General features: G+C 39.8%; 1 protein-coding gene across 1 annotated transcript in view; it reads left to right on the top strand.

The window, feature by feature from the left end:
* LOC139716123 (microtubule-actin cross-linking factor 1-like) overlaps positions 1-22539 on the top strand; it is a 147169-nt gene that overhangs the window by 115019 nt on the left and 9611 nt on the right. The window contains exons 26-40 of the mRNA XM_071627679.1: positions 141-287; positions 910-1064; positions 1541-1667; positions 2223-2649; positions 3165-3319; positions 3854-4168; positions 4639-4814; positions 5797-6040; positions 6906-7109; positions 12220-12909; positions 18369-18515; positions 19098-19334; positions 20009-20155; positions 20998-21423; positions 21992-22183. Of these exons, the coding sequence (XP_071483780.1) occupies positions 141-287; positions 910-1064; positions 1541-1667; positions 2223-2649; positions 3165-3319; positions 3854-4168; positions 4639-4814; positions 5797-6040; positions 6906-7109; positions 12220-12909; positions 18369-18515; positions 19098-19334; positions 20009-20155; positions 20998-21423; positions 21992-22183 (3789 nt within the window). The remainder of the gene's footprint in view (positions 1-140; positions 288-909; positions 1065-1540; positions 1668-2222; positions 2650-3164; positions 3320-3853; positions 4169-4638; positions 4815-5796; positions 6041-6905; positions 7110-12219; positions 12910-18368; positions 18516-19097; positions 19335-20008; positions 20156-20997; positions 21424-21991; positions 22184-22539) is intronic.

Below are 22539 nucleotides of genomic sequence, written 5' to 3'. Positions count from 1 at the left end.
CGTGCACTGTCAATGTGCATGAAAGAATCTTGTAGGGACTGTATTAAACTCCTCCTCTTCTTTCATTTGAATAATTCATTTAATTAATCAGTTGATTTAAATTGATTCTATGTGCACCTCCTCCCTCTTTCACCTCCCAGGAGCTCGAGACGCGACTCTCGGAGTACCGGGTCGTCGTCAGAGATCTGGTGGGGCGGAGCCACCGCATCGCGCCCCTCAAGAAGAGGCGGCAAAAGATACATTCCAATATTCCCGTCACTGCAGTGTGTGATTACGCAGGATTAGATGTAAGTGATCCTCAGACGTTAACCATCTGGATTAACAAAAATGTTTTTGCAGTCTAATAATGAAGCGGTATTTATTTACCTCTTCCAATATACATGATTGTACATGTACTTTTATTTATGTATCACATTTTGTATAGATGGTTTTAGTTTGAAAATGCAGAAATGAAATGAGCTGTACTTGTGAAAGAAAGACCAAAGACTCTTTTTTATTCTTTATTGGCATGTTTTTTTTTGAGAAAACTGAAATGGAGGGAAATCAAATTATTATTATTATCTTTTTCTTTATATACACAGTATGGTTACACTTTGTTTGTAATACATGCAGCAAACCATAGCTAATTTGGTTGTCCCTGCATAGGAGAGGCCCAAATTTGACTTATTAAATTGCTCGCTGCTGCTCAGAAAGCAGGGAGTAGAATCCAGAAGGTGATGGAGGCAAAAGTGGCGGAAAACCCATGTGAAGAACTACACCCTGCCAGAGAGAATGAATGCCCCCTCCTCCCCCCGTGAGAGAAAGGAATCACAACAATAACAACAAAACAGAACCAGTTTAACCATACTGCTCTCCGGCAGTTTTAAGTAATTGGTGTGAAATTCTCTCCCGCCCGTCTCCTCCTGCCAGATTCAAATCAAGAAGGGTGAGCGGTGCACGCTGACCGACAACTCCCACCGGATGAAGTGGAAGGTGGTCAACAGCTTGGGCCTGGAGGGCGTGGCCCCCCACGTCTGCTTCCTCATCCCCCCACCGAACAGTGAGGCCATCGACCTCGCAAACAAGTAAATACGAAACAGCATAATGGGCCGTGGAGGCTGCTTGTACATGTAGATGCACCATATCCATTAAAGTTTGTGTTTCCCCTTTTGCACCCTGAACATTAATCCCATTAGAAGCGGGTATGTATATTGTAGAGGTACACTGTACATGTAGGTAATTCGGACCTTTCTTCAGAATAATGAATTTAAGAACTTCTGTAGGATTGAGGGGGAAACAATTGAACAATGGATTACCAGTAAATGCCCCCACCTTCCCCCCCCCAAAAAAAAAACAAAAAAAAAACAAAAACAATCAAACTACATGCATTGTTCTTGCTACAAAAGAGGAGCATATTAAATGAAAGAAAGGTATTATTTAGAGGAGTGAAGGTTCAGGTGTAAGTTACTGCAATTTGTCTCTGTCTAGGGAGCATATTCTTCAGGAGAAAGTCAACAAATGTGTGTTAACAACAATTACACATACTGTACTTCATTCGTAGACTCGAAGAGCAGCTGAACAGATTACTGGCACTGTGTCGGTCTAAACAAACAAGGCTAAGGACGTGGAAGAGCCAGAAACAGATTTCACAAGGCATTGAGACTGTGAGACAATGGACGTTAGAACAGGTGAGTTGACCACTGGCCATTGTTATTATTCAAGAAAAAAAAATACAGTTTCTTTAGCGCTGAACACGCTTAGGAAGTTTGTGTGATGTTTGCAGCACTAAAACCCCATATTACAGGCATACATACATACATATACTTTCTAGTGTGCATGCATGTGAAGAAGTTGATTCACTGTGCTACTGTAGATACAGTTTAGCCTTCTGCAATGATAATAAAGTGAAACGGACTGCGGAGCTTCCAGGAGAATTCTAGAGTGTTACATGTAGCACAGGAAGTCTCGAGGAAATTCTTCTTGCATCGTATGGCAATCTTGTGTACATTAGTACATGTATGTGCAGAATATCATAATGGCACCTCTCAAAGAATAAGCTAAACTTGTATGTGTGAAGATTATATATGCCTCTAATAGTCTGTTGAGGTCTGTGATTGCAAACTTTTCTATTATTCCAATTCCAAAAAGTTGAACTTCTAAAGTTGTAATTGCCATAAATCTGTAACACTGACCCTTTCTTTTTGATTGCTACATGTATTTTTCCTCCTCCTACCCTTCCAAAGTTTGAAGACATGGAGCCGGCGACACGCCAGGCCACCATCCAGCAGCTCAACCAAAGCAGGCAGCAGCTGGAGGCGGCCCAGAGAGAGGCTGCCCAGGCCCAGCCCCGTCCCGGGCCCCAGTCCCAGACCCAGCCAGACGGGCCTGCAGGGGCCAGTCCCGGTTCCACGCCAGCTCAGACCCCACCCCGGGCCCCATCCCAAGCCACAGTGACTGTGCCAGCCCAGGCCCGAGTCCAGCTCCGGGTCCAGATCCAGCCCGGGGTCGGAGGTCAGCCTGGGGTCGGAGGTCAGCCTGGGGTCAGAGGTCAACCAGGTGATGTCGTGGTGAGACAGGAGGTCAGTGAGGAATTCCTCAGTCAGGATCTGATCCGGGAAGTTGAGAGCTGCAACCAGCTGATAGAGGAGCTCTCAGCTCAATCCCAACAAGGTAAGATTAACTGGGTTTTCTTTGTTTGATTATTTGAAGAGTTTAATTGCAAAAGGAGTTAACTCTATTCTCGTTGATTTGAGATACAGGTATTGTGAGTAAAGCTGCTGAAAAACAGGGAAAATGGTAAGAAAATATGGGATATTTGTCATCATAAGTTCAAGAGTATCCCTTGTTATGTGAACAGTGATGTATCACCTGAAAAATTATGAAGCTGGATTTAAAAAATGAGATCTTTTGTATTATTGCAGCTGTATAAAAAAGATTGAAAACAAAGCATTCATGTTGTATAAAGATGAAGATTAACCTTCAATGGACTTTTCTGTGATCTTACATGAGCAGAGTTAGATTAAGATTTGTCAATTGTTTAAGAATTCCTACTCTATTTTTTTCATGAATTTATGATGTACACTATGACATCACACAAATTAGGTGTTCTTTGGAAGAATGGAGAAAGACAGAAAGATAAAATAGAAAAAAAACAACTGAATATTGTCTGTGTCTTGCTATGTCAGGCAAGGTTGATGACCCCGAGAGCCGGCAGCTCTTGGCAGACCTGGACAGGATGATCCTGAAGCTTGAGAGGGAGGATTCCAGGATGACGGCGAGAGACAGGGACCCGCTGCCGAGGACGGAGACACAAGCAGACATTACATTCCAAGAATTCAAGGTGATTACCAACGGAATGACCATCCATGAAATTTTTATCCTTTTCTGCATGTTTAAGTGAGACTTGTCCCTTCCCTGGCTCAGACATAAAACAGTAAAGGGCCACATGCCACATTTTTGTTGTTGTTGCAGCCCTTATTTTTACTTGGTTGTAACAGGAATTTCGTTATAACCGTGTTCGATATAACTGGAGTGCACTGTACATTGGGTATGGGGGGGGGGGGGGGGGTGATAAAGTCTAATGATCCAGGTCATGTATCCTACAATGTATGTTGTGCCATTGATTAATTTTCCGTATTTTTTTTTTTTTTTTTGGTTTTTATTGGGGGGGATGGAGCTGTGAAACCTTGCATGTTGTACAATGTAGTTAATTTTCTTTATATGGATTTTGCAATATCCAAATGTTCAACACTACTGTACATGTACAACATGTATCAAGTTATGGATCATTCCAGTGGGATGTGGGATGTGGGATGTGGGATATGGGAACGTTCAAATGATTTTGTCTCTTGAATATTTGTTTTCCATAACACAGAAATCCCATGCATTATTGACCAATGATCAGCCCCACTACAACAGCCTGATTGTTGGCTGCCACCGGGCATTGGCCGGCAGGGGGGAGGAGGAGCTGCCCGAGGTGCGGGCGCGTCGGGCGCGGCTGGAAGAGGCGTGGGACAAGGCGGTGGCGCACTCGTACAACTCCACCCAGCGTATGTCGCTCCTGACCGACCTCCTCCCCGCTATGGCCCACGCCGAGGAGTTCATCAGCAGCTGTGAAAACATCCTTCGCAGCCACGAGCCGATGTCCTGCGACCTGGACAGACACCAGGCGGTCAGCGACCAGCTCCAGGTAAAGACAGTGAGATGACATCCCGAATGTAAATATCTGTTAGACTTTGATCAATTTTTGGATGGCAGATGGTACGATTGTATTTTAGAGATAGTTTCTGTCAGACTATAGTACAAATATTCCATGTATAGATGGCATTTTATGTTTTTCGTTTTAATAATTTGTTTTGACGATATACTCTACGTCGAGTTTAAATTTGACGAGGGTTACTTGTACTGTACATACGCTGCCTCATCGTTATGTCAAGACTGCTGCCAATTTCAAGAAGATGCAAATTGGTATCCTTCAAATCTCTGTATACCCTTGACATCATTGGAAATCAGGGCATCTCCGAAGAGTAAAAATATCTCTTAGATTACACTATTGAAAGTGAACTGGGTGTGTGATCTACCAAACTGTAGGATGCTCAGTGAATAAGCTTTAGGTAGACTCTCACTCTCTCTCTGTCTATTACTTGCATTTATCTTTAGGAGCTGCAAAGGACACTACCACCATTCCAGCCAGATATGGACAAACTCGTTGCCACGGAGAGGCACGTGAGAGACACAATGCAGGGGGGTAGGACACGGGATGCGGAGCGTCTCGGCCAGAAGGTGCAGGGACTGGTGAACCGATGGGCGGAGGTGTGCTCCCAGTCGCACCAGAGGTGAGCAAGAATGAAGGATGGTGATGGTAGAGGTGGTAGTAGGGATGAAGTGGACGGCAGTGATGAATGATGTATTGGTGATGGCGGGTATGATGGTGGTTGTGGTGATGGTGGTGGTGATGGTGGTTGGGGTAGTGATGGTGATGATGACGGTGAAAGAATGATGATGAAAATGGTGATGATGATGGTGATAGTAGTGGTGGAGATTTTGACAATGATGAATGATGTATCCGTGTTGGGAGTGATGGTGATGGAGATGGTGATGGTGGTTGGGATGGTGACGGTCATGATTATGATGATAGAATGATGATGATGATGATGATGATGATGATGTAGATGATGATGATGATGATGATGATGATGATGCTGGTGGAGGTGGCAGTGGTGATGGCAGCAGAGATGGTGGGATGGCTGCGGTTATGAAGACCAGATGTTCACGGTGATGTAGATGTTGACGATGTTGATGTTGGTTTGATGATGTGGGTTGTAATGATAAACAGGGCAGCAGTAATGAGTAATGTACGGAGGATGGGAATAATAATGTTCTTGGTGGTGGTGGCGGTGGTGATGATGGTGTTGCTGGTGGTGATGGTGATAATTGCGCTGGTAGCAGAGATGGTGGGGATGGTTGTGGTTATTGTGGTACAATTGTAGGCGGATCATGGTGATGAAGATAATGATGATGATGACGATGGTGGTGATAGCAACAGTGATCACAGAGTTGGTGTTGGTGATGACCCTGATGGTTCTGATAATGGTGATGATGCTGAGGTGACAATGGTGGTGGATACGATTGAGTTCCTAATGGTCCTGTTGATGATGATGCGTTGGCAGTGAAGAGAATCTTGGTGATGATATTGAGGATGATGATGATGATGATTATGATGAGGATGAGAATGATAGTAATCCAACAAATGATAACAATTTACTGATGAACACAAATTGTACAATGTATCCTCTCTCTCTCTCTCCGGCTACCCAGGCTCGAGAAATTGGACCAATCAGGCGACACGCTGCATCAGCTTACTGACCTCTTGACCAGTGAGAGTAACTGGATCACGGCCGCAGAGGTCACCCTCATGGAGTTCGAACACGTGGCCAGGGACAAGCTGACCCTTCAGCAGCAGTTCATCGCCGCGCGCGAGTTCAACCAGGAGGTCGCCATGCACGAGCCGCGAATCATGGCAGTCAATGAGGCGGGAGAGAAGTTCATCACACAAGCCGAGGTTAGTACTGCCCTTTAAAGCTTCCCTCTTAAACTACCGGTAAAAATAAGCATCATGATCAGGGCCTGTTTTATGAAGAGTTAAAATTGATAATATAATGATTTCAACTGTAAGTCTATGGCAGCCTATGTGGTGAAAAAATTTAAAGTCGATTTTATGATTTGATGAAACGGGCCCAGTATTAATAAACTAGTCTTGTATTGTTTGGTTTTAGCATTGTGTGCTCTTTTTTTTTTTTAAACCCCTCCAAAAAGAGAAGATACAAGTGAGGATAAACTCTGGATGTGCATCATTACTCGTATGCAAAAATGTAATCTATACATGTACAGGTTGTATACACATGGTAACATTGTGTATACCCTGTGAAGTGTGAAGCTTTCTGTACCACAGTCAAAACACGTAAGATTTTAATTATTGCAAAGTGCACAGCATTTGTTGATATACTACAAAGTACATAGTAATTTCTTGTGTACTTAAGAATGCTGTCAAAATTGTATGTAAAGATCATTTATGTCAATATTTCAACAACTGTACCTGACCACCTACAGCTGTACACTTGTATTTGCACACAGTACACTGTACCATAATTGAACTGAGCCATTTGAATTTCCTCTGTACAGCTCATCTGAATTATATCTCCGTAGTGTGTGAATGAGCTCAGAGAAAGATATCATTTTAAGTGCTGGCTTCTTCTCTACATTGAGTAGGATTCAGAGTCTGATTGGTGATGTAAATTGAGCTGTAAATATAGAAAAAGTAATCTTGATCTAAAGTTTGTGGTATTCAATAACTCATGAAAATGAATGAGTTTTCATAGGAATAGAATAATCCTCCCAGCAAATTTATGTGAACTCTTTTTATGCAGTCGTACGACTCGGCACTCCAGCTCTTCCGGGTTAAGATGGACGGCCTCCACGGTCCCACGTCGGCTGGCAAACGGGCCAAGCTGGAGCGGGGCTCTGAGGTGGCCCGGCAGGAGCTGGACACCCTCAACCGGCGATACCGAGATCTGGTCGCCACGGTGACCGAACGGGTGGACAACATCAGTGCAGTGGGCAAGGAAGAGAATGTGAGTATAAGATCATTTTTAAAGCATTTTCTGTGCTTTCTTCATAATCTTCTTGTTTCCATTGCAAACAGTGTCTTTTACAATGTGAACATTGCCAAATACTGCAACATGCCAGTATATCTATGGTTGAGAAAAGAAAAATAGACTGACATTTAACAAGATGTGCTACAGTTACCAAATGTGTACTTTGCTCGCAACAAGTGCAAATTCATCTGTATTGGAAATGTCTGACTTCTAAAGCTGCTTCTGAAGTGAAGCTTCCCACAGTCATAGAATGGCCAGATATGCAAGGAATTAAAAGTGAAATTTTGAGGACTGTGTAAACCTTTCTAAATGTGAGAGTGTGAATGCGTTCCTTTGAACTTACCATATGTCATGCTCAAATGAAATGTACAGACATACGTGTGCTCTCTATCAGTGAGCCAATAGTCATAATTGTGAAAAAAAAACAACAACCAGAGGTTTAAAAAAGAAAATCAGCCAGATTGGCACATATACATGTACATTGTATGTACAAAATGCCATGGCAGACCACATGGAAACTCTGCTGTACAAAATACCTGCTCCATTTACACTAAAGTTACAATGATGATTAGACAAACTGTAGTCTTTTACTTTGTATGATACTATAAAAATGCTATCATTGCTTCATTTGTATCATAAGGTGGAATGTTGATTACACCCTGACTCCTTCAAACTTAGATTTTATTGATTCATTCCGTAATTCTTTACAAACAATTTTTTTCATTGAAGTAATAGCACAACAACATCACTCAAACATGTATTTTTTTTATTTATTTATTTTTTTTTACATAGGGTAATCAGAAGTATGTGTGTTTGCAAGGCACATTTATATACAAATGTACATCTTGTACTTGGCCCCATTGCTCTGTCAGAAAGAACCATTTTGTGTGCGTGCCTCTCCTTGCATTCATTAAGAGGAAAATTTGACTTTAGTCAACCATCATTTCCTTTTTCTAAAGAACTAGTATATCTGTCATGCATTATAGTTGCACTAACCATTTTATTGTTATTCAGTGCATATTTTTGAAACGTTTTTACCACAGGATATATTTTCCTGTATTGTTGCAATACATATTACATTGTGTTTGTGTGTTTTCATATCTAATGTAGATGAGCTACCTGTCTAAACTAACCAAATGTGCTGAATGAGTGACTCATTTCACATAAACTTGTGACTTCCGAAGTAGTTGGCCTATCAGTGAGCATATAGGAATTTCTTTCTCTAATTAATCAGTGCTGAGTTTGATACTTAGCAAATTGGCAACATTGAAGGAATATTCACTTCTGCATCAAAAACTTAGTTGCAAGTGTCGTAACATATCTTTCCATAGGTAGCACTCTGATAGTAACTTATTTCAAGCTGTACAGTTTCTATTTCTTGTGTAAGAACTATCAGATATTTTGACATTGTAAAATCAGAGAAACTACATGTGTATGTCGTGTTCTTTGCCTAATGTTTTCTAATTTAAACTCATGCTGTCTTTTTATATTATTGCATTTTATTAAAAAATGCCACAAAGTTGACATTGCATGACTACACTCATTTACACTGTTCAGACTCAAATGCCCTCTGCACAAACATTGTTTGCTGTGATTTCATTTCATTTACATTACAACTATCAGGAAAAAAAGGGAGAAAATTGATATGCCAGCTCATATGATGTACATTTGTATGCTGTGGGTTCTTGTGTCACCTACATGTACAATAATCCACAGAAACTGTACATTTGTTGTTCACAGCCTTCATACGAACACAATGTAAAAATGAAGTGTACATCATGCTCATAGTATGGCATCCATTTTGTACTTGGGTAACGAAGACACTGTGTTCATGCCACTTTTAAAAGTTTATTTGACATGACAGTGTATATAAGTACACGTAATGACTTGCCTTCTGATGAGGCATATTATTCTGTAGAGTCAATATTCACATACATGTGTACCAAATGTGTCTGTATTAATTTTGTGGACCCACATACAGTATAGAAATCATCCCTCTGTTCATGTGTTGTCCTGTGTGATTCTAGCCTAGAAAAGTGCTCTCAAATAGCCCCCCCCAAAAACAAAAAACAAAAACATGAATAACACTAACCAAAATATATATTCATCTCACCAAGGAATCATAAATAATTGTCATCTTGCTAGACAAAGATGAATCATCTCTTTTCGTGATTAAGCATAATGGAAGATATTGCTGTGTTGAAAACATTATACAGTGACAGTAACAATGATAACCGGAAAAAAAAAAGAGAAACGGAATATCCGAAATGTCATCGCGTTAGAAAAGTTGCGTCGGCTTGCCAAAGCGCCTCCTTTTTGAAAGGTGAGTTTAAGAACCCTCTTGCTCTGAAATTTTCCAGCACCATCTGTCCTCACTGCCATCACATGCCATCCATGTTGCATGCCGCCCCTTCCCAGCATCCTTTGCACCAATGCATGTGGCTCACTTGTGCATTTTCACCTCGGCTCGTTCGTGTTCCATCCGTAGTTGAATGCATGCATGTGAATAAATGATACACACATTATGGCTGGCACGAGGTGCCATAATTATCACGTCGTCCCCATTAAGATCGCTGTCAAAATGAGCGTCGTCTAAATGGCTGCCTACTCCAAATTGTCTCCCTCTGCTTAACTCTGCATGCCTTTACATATTATTTGAAAAAGTAATGTGATGCTTGCAATATTTTTTTTTGGATTTTTTTTTTTTTAAAGAAAGATTTATTTAATGATTTTTTCATCATTTGTGGTCACATCACAGAATGGTGCCACAGCAAGCAAAGATAAGAAGTTGTATTGTGCATGTTCTCAGCTCGTTGCTACAGCATGATTTCTAAGATATTACCAGATATTGTCATGCTCTGGTGAAAAAAGAAGAAGAAGAAGAAGCTGCTTTCTATGATGTCAGAATAAATATTTTCCAATAGCGTGGGTTGGTAGGGGTGGCAGAATACATTGTAGATTTTTATTAGTAAAAATGACATGGACAAACGAACTGTGCAATGTACATTTTTTATGTCGTACAAAAAAAAAGAAATAAAAAGTTATGAAGTTCCTGAGACATGGAGATAACACAATTAAGAAATGGCCCACCTTATTTCTTAGCTATGGTAGAAGCATGAATTGAATTACAACAGATGTAGAGGAAAGCGATACATTGTATGATGAAGATTGTTCTTGTATGGTCTGTGCTAACATGTACAACTGTAGGTTGTTTTCCAAAATACGGTGTTGTGTTTTATTACTATCCCAACCTTTCCTGGTGTGATGAATCAAAGAAATGAAAAAGAAAATAAATAAAGCACACGAAAAAACACTCAAAACCAAGTAACCAAATAGCACCTGAGATGGTAAAGGAGAAAAGAAAATTGGGAGAAACATACCCCAGTTAATGTCCTAATACATGTATAAGAAATACATTGTCAAGCTGTTCATTTGAAAAATGTTGGTTTATGCTGCATTTCTTTTTTCTAGATATACATGTATGACATACATACTGTACCAGTTATGTTTTACTCAAAATCACATCCATTCATTTGGACATCTGAAGAATGACTGTATATTATTTCAGATCACTTCTACACTTTTAGTGCTTTTTTTGTTTTGTTTTGTTAGCCAACAGTCTCATTTTCTTTTATTGTATATGTGTGTGTTGTATATATCGTCAGTGAGTATTTTTGTTTGATAGTAATTAAGATGTCACACTTGTGAAAACTTGCCTTTTATGAATATCAAGACTGTACAAGTTGTACATCCAATTGTACAACAAGCTGTACACTGTACATACACACATACACCACATACATGTATGTGTACACATACTGTAGGTACATTTTAATACAGTGTACATTGCATATACAGTGTACAATGTACATGCATACAGGCATGTTCACACCTTGACTGAGTATTGACTTGCTTTAGTGTTTTCTTATCATCTCAAGAAATCAGAAGACTAAAAAGAAAAGAAAAAGAAAATCAGCATATTAATGTGTACATGTAGCTTGTTCATTTCAAATGTTGTTATTCTGAGTACATCATTACAATAAAACTGATTAAAAACACATCAACAGCTTCACATGATACCACTCAACAGACACAGAGACGTCACTTCTGCATTGTGTATGACTCGTGTAGATTCATGTACAGTTGTACAATATTGTACACTGTACAGTGTCAATCCAAGTGTACAGTGTATGTGTTCAGTGTTAATTATCCAAAGTTCTGTGTGCACTATGCATTCATTCGTAGTAGGTTTTGACATTTACCACACATTATACACATACTTAACATTGTTTAGTTTTGAGAATGCATAGTCTACCCAGTACACTTCAACATACTGTACAACTGTACCATCACTATGTGTCTGATTTACGATGCATAAAACTTGTAGATTTGTGATCGTTTGCAGACATTTTGAGTCAGTGTTGGACAGTGAAGTGCAAATTATGAAACCTTAACTTCTGACACAATTCCATGTTTATAATTTTTCTTTGTAGATTTTCAAATGAGTCTTGTTATATCATTTCTGATCAATCTAACATTTTGCATGATGGATGCATGCACGTGGGAATTTCTTTATTTTCGAGCATGCTATCTAAAAATAAATGTAATCTTGTTAAAACGATCTGAACTGCAGATAGATTTGGAAAGGTAGAGCTTGAAATATTAACTGCACTATATGTCAGTCAAATTTACGATAAAAAACTTCCATTTCTCTTTTCTTTCATTAATAACTTTTATTTATGAAATGAAAGCAGTGGAGGCATTGTGCAATGCCTCCACTTTTCCTCTCAAGAAATCATAAGAAATGATAAGATTCAAATGACAGAATCTGTCTGCAAAAGGGAAGAATTTGTGTGAAATTCATGAAGATACAGCTGTGCAGAATTGTATTGAGTCACTGAATGTGTCTTTCTGGTGTACAGCTAGTATCTTTTTTTCAAAAACAGTATTAATGTCATCATGGCATTTTAGGTTAACTCATGCAGGACTTATTCATAGCCACTCTTCTTTGGAAAGTAGAATATGATTCTTTGCTCGTTTGCTAAGGGTAGAAATTACCTTCGTACTGCTTCCGTCTATTTTACAGATTGATCTCGAGGTGACCCCAGAACTGTATGAGAGCCTGTCGCCCACTCGTAGGACCATGGTTGCCAAGCGAGTGTTCGAGGGCATGCCGGCTCTGCGCGGCGAGGCCTACTTGACATTCGAGGGGCGCTCGGTGTCAGTGCAGCCACCCCTCGGTAGAGGGCGCATTACAGTCGGTTCAGGTGGCGACGCTGCTCAGAGGCAGCAGCAGGCCGGTCCACCCGATGAGATGCCCAGAACTGCGATTCCGCAGGAGCGGGCGAACCTCGGTCACGGGGCATGGCCTGGAGACAGACCAGAGCCACCGCAAGGCGATGATGGTGAGATTAAGATAACGATGCGCAGGACAGGCATGGTGCGAACTGTTCGCACTTTTGAAATGTCCGCCGATGGTGGCGGGGGAGGAGAGGATGAGCCGTACTACCTGAGCACGCACCGATCGCCGATTAACGCCCCCGAGGTGGTGATGCGGAGGGTGCAGATGCTGCTGCGGGAACCGCCCGCTACCGGTGGAGACCAGGCAAGGGATTCCTTTGGTTCCGACCCTCCGACCTCCTCCGTGTCCTCCGCTCTCGCTCCTACTTCTTCTGCTGTTACTCCGCGTAACGATGCTGTCGCTATGGCAGCGCTTACCCTAGATAACTCAGCTAACACGATTACCTCCCCAACATCTAAAGGGTTCCTCTATTGGGTAAGCTCACACCGGGTGCAGAGTGTTTATTAACATCATTGTTTAGCACTCTCTCTTCTCTCTCTCGACTCTCTTTCTCTTACTGTCAATCTGTCTGTCTCACCATGTATCCATCAACAAATATATTCATATATTTGCATTTCTGTCTGTCTGTCTCTAACCATCAATGTTTTCAACTCATTCATATTTTAATCTTTTTTCCCCCCACCATTTGTACATTCTCATATTTTGCAATCAATACATGTTGAATCACAATTTGAAATTGCAATACTTAAAATCGACTAAGGACATGAACTTTCTACTGACACTGCTCTCTAAAAGTGTATTTGGTAAAATGCAGCACATTGTAGACACTGATATCTTCACAAACATGAATTTACCTGTCCTGTAAAATACAGTTTTGTAATTCAGAGATGACTTTGAACAAATTTGTCATTCTACAACGTATGTACTTAACTTAATCAGATTTTGATTTTGATGTTTTACCTTTCCAATCATTAAATTTGTCTGACACGCAACCAATCACAGCATTTCAACTTCACTTTAAACTACAATAGTAAGCTAGTTTACACAGTCAAACAGCAGTGCTGTAAAATGCACACCTACAATGTACATGTATAACTACAATAAACTAAACAGTGTATTATTATTTGTGACAGCCCCACCTGTTGTACATCGACATGTACACTGTACATTCATGCACTGAAATCAATCTCATCACAAATCCAGAAAGATTTTTGTTTTGCTTTGTTCTGTTTTGGAGTTTGAAATCATTAATATTTGAAAGTATATTTTTACAATTGACGAAATCCTACAGGTTTTTGTTGACATCCTTCCCACCCCCAACTTTTTCCTCTTCATTCTAAAAGTTTTCTCATATGTGTATATACAATCACATGTACACCAATGTATTCTGTACATGCTCTTATATGTGTACATCTGAATAATGAACTTGGCCTACATGTATAGTGTATAAGCTTTTTTGGGAGGGTAACATATTGCTCTGGTACATGTATGATATCTTTTGAGTTTATATTGCAAATCAGCATTTGAAGGGGTGCAGCTACAATTATCTGGTGCCCATATCAGTTGGTGCATCTTTGCATATAATAGTTTGTAATTTCATATAATATTTGCACAGTTTGATACACATCTAAATGTTGTATTTTACACTGCTGGTACACAGTGTGCATGGTGTATGTGGGACCTGAGTAGTGTACATGTATGTACCACCGTTCCTTTACTGTGCAGTTTAAAGGAATGCATCATGTGTGTTTCATTTATTAGTCATCAAATGAATGTGAGTCTGCCATGCCAACATTCCCAAAAAGTGCTCTACATAGTGTGTGTCCATGCTTTCATCCAGGGTTATAGATTATTCCCATATCAAGGATTTGGCAACCATTTTGGAAGAGTATGATATTGAGAGCATGATACCAAAGTTGCATATTGAGGTGTTTTTTTTTTCATTCTAGAGCCAGATTTCATGCATTCAAATTCGTCTAATAGTCTGCAACACACAGAATAAATAATAAGGTACTATATATATGGCAGTTGTAGTTACAAGGTGTAGCAAGTGTCTATAGAAAATGAATTATTAAAGCTTACTTGATTAAAAGCAATAAGCTTGTGCAGTTTATTTGTAACTTACCGGTAATCAAAGAAAAAACAACAACCCAAAGATGTATTGAAGTGAATTGTGGTACTGATTTCTTTCATTATCTTTAAACATTCTTATTATTTTCTTTTTTCATTCTCATTCCAATACCATTATCATGTTAACATTCGTAGTATTTCAGTGATTAACTAATATGTATAACAGCAGTCATTCAAATGCCATGTTTATGTGTATAACACCAACTTTGTGCTGCATCTACAAACATGCAACATGGCTATTCTGTATGTGATATACATTTAGATTTTTTTTTTCCCAGGAAAAATGAAAATGAAAGTCTTCAAATTTACAGAACAACAGACAAGTTAAACAGAATTCAGAACTTGTGTCTCGATTTTGGAATTGCCAAAAATTAGGATGGTGATGGTGAACTGATTTTTTTGCTGATGGCCGCTGTCCTCTGCAGTGTTTTCGTGTATGTTGTGCCGTAAATCCCGCCGTTAGCAACTCGATCTTGTCCAAACTCCCGTGCTTCAAAATTTGAGAGAAAAAAAAAAGGCATCATCTTCTTTTCCGTTAAACTAACCTTTCCAAAAGACCAACTAAATGTGAGGAGGTGTGGAAGACAGGAACCAGTTGGATTGTGATACCACTCCGTTTTCAAGTTGACTTGCTGAAGAGAGGAAAGCCAGACATACAGAGAATGGTAGAAGTTTCATCAGAATCATGCTTCAAATAAGAAAGTGATGGAATTTCCCAGATTTAGTTGTTTTCGTAGAACGGTGAGATATCAATCCCATGGTCGCGTATGCGCATTTGATGAGGTGACAATATCATTGCGTCTCATCTCTCCCATTTTTTAGCACACCAAAAATAAAGAAAACCAAGGTGTGTTTGGTTTATAATTCAGCATCTACAATGTACATGAGTGTATAAACTGTAAGCCCCGTCGTTGCAAGATTATCACAATTTAATAATAATTTGCTGCATATGACACAATGTTCTCCTTAAAGTTTGATGCTATTTTGTAGACAAGAAATGTAATGAAGATTATTTGCACAGGACCGTGGAAACTGTGTGAGAAGGTGACATCATTATTTACATCTCATTTGCATAACTGCTTGGTTATGCTTCGCAGCCCTGTTTCATGAAAACATGGAATTTTATCTCTTTCTCTTCACTTTTGATATTAATGAAACTTCTTCCATTTTGTTTGTTTGAATTATCAAAGTCAACATAGTGAAGTCAACTTGAAAACTTGTATTGGAGTCTCTTAATTCATTCAAATCTAGCTTCTGAAAAGTTATATTTCATCAAATACCAGAGTGCTAATGTCAATCTTCAAGAGGAGAGATTAGACTTCTTTTGATATTCTTTCGAAAGATTAAACTTCCAACCAAGTGTCTGAAATATCAGGGACCCATTAATGGACAACAACGGTAGTACTTTGGGATCATGGTTTTGAGAATGTTACCATGGAATAGTCTTTTACTAACAATGAGTTTAAATTTATCATATACTTACATTGTGATTCATACATTTTCCTTGGTAGCATTTTACATGCCACATCTTCTTCAGTAATGCCATTTGTTTTTCTTCTATTCCTAACTTTTCACAATTCATATGGGAGGGCTGTCATCTTTATTGTAGCATATCAGATATGCAGCTTGTAATTGTACATGTATGTCACAAAGTTAATGTTGTTTAGAAGCATTGAACAATAGAACCAGAGATGACAGTAGTGCATTGGTACAGTATATCGTTCCTGGGACAAGACCTCGTATCTACAAAATGTCAAATGTTCAGGGGAGCCAAAAAACATGGCGGCCAAAGTACTGTGGCGAATGGGATAGCCTTTCCTTGGAAATGCCGTGGTGGCTTCATTTTTGGGTTAAGACACTTAGAATTTGGACAGGACATCAATTAACCGATTATTTGACCATTAATAAAAAAAAGTCATTTTTACCAGAATTGCAGATGTAAGGTCTTGTCACCCCAGCGAGGATGTTTATGAATGTTTTGCTCTTACACTTGTAAGCTACAATTGTACAGTGGATATTGTATGCAGTCATTTTGAATAGAATGGGATCATTTGAAAGTTACAAACTTGTAATATGATGACCATGGAAGATTTTCAGTATCTGTGGAACTCATGTAAATTTGAGTCAGATGGATTAGTTGATGAATGATCCCGCCCGCCTACCATTGATGCAAATAAACTCGGTCGTCCTTCAACTGGTCCTTTCTAGTTTTGGAGTGACCCCCTCTTTTCTCTCACAGTGTCCTGATCTCCTTCTTCCGTCTGATATATGTTTTGTGTGTCTGTCTGGGTGTCTCACTTGTTTCGTCCAGCAATTTTATTTTTCCCGTCTTGTGTAATATCATCACCCTTGTGTGGTTATTTTTTCATTTGTGGTTCTTGACCTTGTGTTGTTGTTTTTTCCCTGACATTTTGTGTTTGTCTGTTTATTTTGTGTTTGTTTGTTTGTTTGTTTGTTTTTTCCCAAACAATAATGCTTGGTTTCATTGAAAGTGTGCTCCTGATTTTTATTTTTTTCCCCATCCCTGATTTTTTTTTTTTTTTTCTGGATTGTGTATTCCATAATTTTGCTTTAGATTAGATAATCTACATCTTCAATCTTACTCATGGGGCTAAAGTGCTGGCATGTATATAAAAAAGTATATATTTGGTTTCTTTAAAAAAAACCCCCAAAACTTGCTTGTTTAATTTTACACCTCATTTGACTGTTCGTGCCAACACTTTTGTAATCAACGTGTAAATAGCCATCACATAATCACGCCTTGCTTTTGAATAAGTTATTCAAAAAATTCATTTGCTATTTGCGCTCTTTGCATCGAAGTCCTGATAAAGGAAGATTACACTCTCCAAGTCATATATCATATGCAAATTTATTGCAGGTATCATATTGTTTAAATTGAAAGTGTAAGTCATTTAATATGTATCCTAGCAAGTTTAGATCCATGTTGGATGATTACATTGAGACCATTTTAAATTCATTGGCATGATGTCAAATTAGCCAGAATCCTCGTCATACATTTTGTAAAGTGTAAAGAGTAATCAAACCAAAAAGCAAAGAAACAATCTAACTAAGTCTTAGAATGTGCATTTTTATGCACTTTGCACAGTGCATCTTTAATTGATATATGTTGAAAATGTTAGTTTACAGCCATGCAGATATTGTTTTCTTGTGCACTTTCTTGTTTAGCTTTTGATGGTACATCATCTTGTATTTGTAGTGTGCAGGGGTGTGTGTGTGCGTTGTGATGAGAAAAAGTGTCTACATGCAAATTAAAACATGAAAACAATTGTCACAAGTTACAGAAACACTCTATTATACACTGTGCAATGGTTCATATTTCTTTGTCATCATCATTTTTTTTTTCTTGACACGAATACTCAAACACAATATGATGTACGCTGTAGGAAGCATTTATGTTGACTAATGTGTTAGGTTTTTAGTCACCACAGTTGTAATTTGATCATCAGGTAAGTACATGTAAACCCATTTCGATCATGTGACAATCATGTGACATGATATATAACAATAATAATCATGTGACCTCAAGATGTTAATACAGGTTTTATTCTTCCCTACCTCTTCCTCTCCTGAATTTGTTCCACGACATTATCATCCCCACCCCCATCCTCCATATTCCCCCCCCCCCATGTGTTGCATTCTGCTCCCCCTTCTGTCACTCTGTCTGCCACCGTCCGTCACTCCATCCCCACCCCCCATTTGCCTCACCCCTTCTGTTGTTGTGGCTACCCCACCCTCACCACTTTGTCTTCCACCAATCAAAAAAAAATCCTTGTGACCATCAGGCCGATCTGGACAAGGAGTACCGCAACATCTTCCAGGCGGTCAGTGATCTCTGCTACTGGACCAACATCACCCAGCAGAAACTGACCAACATGGAACCCGTGAGCAAGGACATTCCCACTTTGACCTTTCAACTCGAGAAGCACAAGGTGAGGAAAATGATTTTTGAGTGATGAATTTGAGAGTAGAAATTGCTGCATTTCCTGTTAGAATATGTTTTTGGTCTGCCATTTCCCCCCCCCCCCTCCATTATTTTCAAGCATTTGCATTCTTTGCATATTTGTTTTTATAAAGGAAAATACTAAACTGTAGCCATTTTGAAATGTGTTTAGTGTGTGCAACATACATTGTATTTCAGAGTGCACAACCTCAATATCCAGTTTTCAATTTCAATTTTCAAGTCGTTCAATATGTATTTATCTGAGGGGACTATACATTGTATGCAGAAGGATACTCTTGATATTGCAGGTGTCTGAAGTACTTCAACCTCAAAGTACAATTGTACAGTGTAGAACTTGTAAGAGAGAATCTGGACCGTTCCTTGTGCTCTAACCATTCCATCCATTGGAAAGTCAGCAAAACTTTGTGCTGCTGTTAAAAAAAAATGAAGAGATTAAAAAAAAAAGTTTAGGAATTGTTTCAAAGTCCTTCAGAACCCTTCTCATAATGACATCATTAATACACAATGATCTTTGTCTATCCTTCGCATATATCTGCCTTGTCCCGGACAGAACTTCCTGGAGGAGATTGTCCACCAGAAGGAGCCGATCAGCGACGCGCTGTCCAAGGCGGACCGCTTCATCTACAACAACAAGGACCAGTACCTGAAGCCCGAGCAGCAGAAGGAGCTCAACACCAAGATGGGCGACCTGCGCCGCGGCTACGACCAGATCGTCCAGATGGCCGAGGCGAGGCTGCGTGAGCTCCAGTCCTCCCTCGGACACCGCCGCAAGGAGAAGGATGAGATGGTCAGTGGGATCCCCTGCCCATTTTTTCTTGACCAATGATACCTCATTTAGTGACCCACCAAGCCCCAGAATTGCTTAACTTTGATTTGGCAGTGTAGACCTACATGTGTATAGTTTTATCATAATGTTAATGTATTGTCAATGTTTGTGAGGGAGAGTAAAAATATATATTTGTTAGATTTTTGATATGAGCCCTTTATTAATATATTTAACTGTTTTTTATACATTTTGTACATCCTGTGATTATTTGGCTTAGTTGCAGATTTTTTGAAAGGTTCTCAATTGCTTACAATCTGTAATTTGTAACTGATCCGTAATCTAGCAACATGTGTTTGAAGGTTAAATTTCGTTCCCATTCCTCTTTCTCTCTCTCTGCAGTTGCAAATTCTATGATTTTTTTTTCTCTGATATTGTGCAGAATTGTTAAATTTAACCTGCTGCATCTAGTCTTTTTTTCAAAAATAAGATATGCATTGCAATTCATAGGTGCCATTTTGAATTTATCAGTATTTTTTTTTTTCTTTTCTGGCTTGCAACTCTAGAGCTTATCAATTTATCTTTTCTCTGATGATTAGGAAGGTTTGGAAAATGCATAGAGAGTCTTGTCGATATAAATTGAAATTATTATTGTCATATTCATTTTTATTTTCCCCTTGTCTGTCTCTTGACCCCAGACCGCTCTTGAGAAGCGATACCGCCAGGAGCTGAACAACTTGCAGGGCCTGCTTCGGTGGCTGTCGGAGACAGAGCACGCCATGGGATCCGCCCAGCCCCAGAGTGAACAGGTCCAACCTCTGAACGAACAGCTCAACAAGATGAAGGTGAGGATCGACAGAAGGAATGGAGGAATGTGCGAAGAGACAGTGTTCCAAGAAAAAGACAGAAATGAGAGAAAGAGAGATAATAATACATGTTGTACTTGTAGTAATTCACAATATATATACTGAGTTGAGTGCTTAACCCGATTTGGTTGTGCTTTGACACTGGTACCAGCGAATGACGACTTTCATAGCCAAGACCTACAATGTACACTGTATGTTGTACATATGTAGTTCAAGGGGATCATTGTGATGATGGGCTGGCTCTAGTGATCACCGAGAGTGACTGGCAAACCATCTTACCGACAAGAAAGTGATACTGGATTCAAAATAGAGAGTGAAAAAGAGCAGAGAAAAAGCTATGATGCAGTTGTATAGTCAGTCAAGAAATGTAAGATGAGAAAGACTTGGAAAACTACATTCACTAAAAAAAACAAAAACAAAACACAAACAGTTTTTCAGTCCTTCGGCTATTAATGGATGAAATGATGTGTATGCAACTATTGCTTAGTGTGTCCTTTCGATGGAGGATACAAGTGTTGCAGGAGAGACGAAATGTAATTTTAGCTCTTCCTGTTAGAACTGCTACAACTGTAACTCGTGCATATTTGTGATGTTTCTCCATCAAAGATAAGAATACCTTGAGTTTTTTTTTTTCAAATTGAATAATATGTTGTTATTTTTTGTCCTGAAATTTCATTGCTTTTTTCTTACTGTTCAAAAGTTTGTTTTTTGTTCTAAAGAGGTAAGCGACCTTGCTCTATCATGTTATTCCTTGAAAAGAGAAACATCTCTAAAGTTTCACTCTGAGTTACTATTGCTTGTTGTTCCTTCACTTTTGGCAGGCTCTTCGTGATGATGTCCTTAGCCGAGAGCGCCCGGTTCGCCAGTGCACGGATAACATACTCGAATTCCTCAAGAGCCAGGGCGAGAAGCTGAACCGCGAGGACCGCGACAACCTCCAGCAGAGCATGTCGGAGCTGCGCGTGCGCTACGAGCGCCTGGCCGAGCAGGCCAACTCGCGCGTGGACCAGCTCACCGCGGCCTTCGACTACCTGCGGGGGTTCGACCGCGACGTGGCCGGCTTCGAGCACTGGCTTCAGGAGCGGACCATGACGCTGGAAGGCTTCACCCGCAACGCGGGGCGCGACATCAACATCCTGAAGAAGCAGAGCGGACAGCTGCAGGCGCTCAACGCCGACATCCAGTCCCACCGCGACGAACTCAACAAGCTCAACGTTTCGGGACAAGGTTTCCTCAACAATGCCAAGGTAACGATTTTCCCCTGATAAGATCAGACTCACCTCTTCTTTCCTGTGGTTGAGGGAGGGATTTTGACCCATAATTTTTTCAAACATTTTTTCTCTACATTTTGCATTGTGCCTGTTTACCTTGCTTATGCAGTAACTACAATGTACCATATACATTGGATAATGTTATTCCTGTATTGTAATTTTGAAAAAGTTTGTATGAATTTAGACAATTACATGAGCTCCCTCTCTTGATCAGTGGTTGTCACAAGGTAACCAAGAATTTTTACATGTTATAAAACTGTTGGATACATTTGAAAATAGTCATACAGGTGTGCTGTATATGGAATCAGTTTCATCCACACAAACTGCAAGACTCAAGAATGAACAACTCTGGACTTGTGTCTGGTAGAAATGTCAGTCAGAGAAATTAACTGATTTCTTATTGTGCTTGTAGTCCAAAATTAATAAAATGGTTGAAAAAAAGATGACTTACTACCGAAGAATATTCTTTCATGCTCAGAAAGTAAAATTGTGAATATGAAGACAGCATCACTGCCATTAACGTTATTTCATGTCTTCAACGCAGGCCTACAAGCAGATGCTGTACCAGTTCCGCACCAATGCCCTCCCGCGTCAGTTCAACAAGACGTTTACCGAGGCGCCCGACTCCAACATCATTCACGACCGGCTGGTGCGGCTCAATGACCTGTTTGAGCGTCTGATGGCCAGCTGCGACCAGACCAACGAGAAGATGCAGGAACGAATTGTCAAGCATCAGGTACATACACTAATTCCATTCCCTCCTTCACCTTGCCCCTTGCACCTTTCTAACAGAGATCCCCCCCAATATTCCTGTTGCATTTCATAGACACAGATACGTGTACATGTACAGTTGTATGTAGAGGCATGACTGACTGTGATTGTAAGATGCAGGATTTGAAATGATAATCCACAAAAAAGAAATGCATCAAAAATACTTTAGATATAAGAATGCTGATGATTTTCATGGTTAACCTGTTGAGAACCAGTTCCGATTATACTCAGGCAAGGGTCTGTGGGAAATGTGTGTTGTAGCAAAACCAGCCCATCCTCAATGGGTTAAACATGATAGCTACTTGTTAACCCGTTGAGGAT

The sequence above is a fragment of the Diadema antillarum genome, unplaced genomic scaffold (genome assembly GCF_040938485.1).
Source record: "Diadema antillarum isolate AM-2024a unplaced genomic scaffold, OU_Dant_1.0 scf00000061, whole genome shotgun sequence".
Taxonomy (NCBI): Eukaryota; Metazoa; Echinodermata; class Echinoidea; order Diadematoida; family Diadematidae; genus Diadema; species Diadema antillarum.
This window is presented reverse-complemented; position numbering and strand designations above follow the sequence as displayed.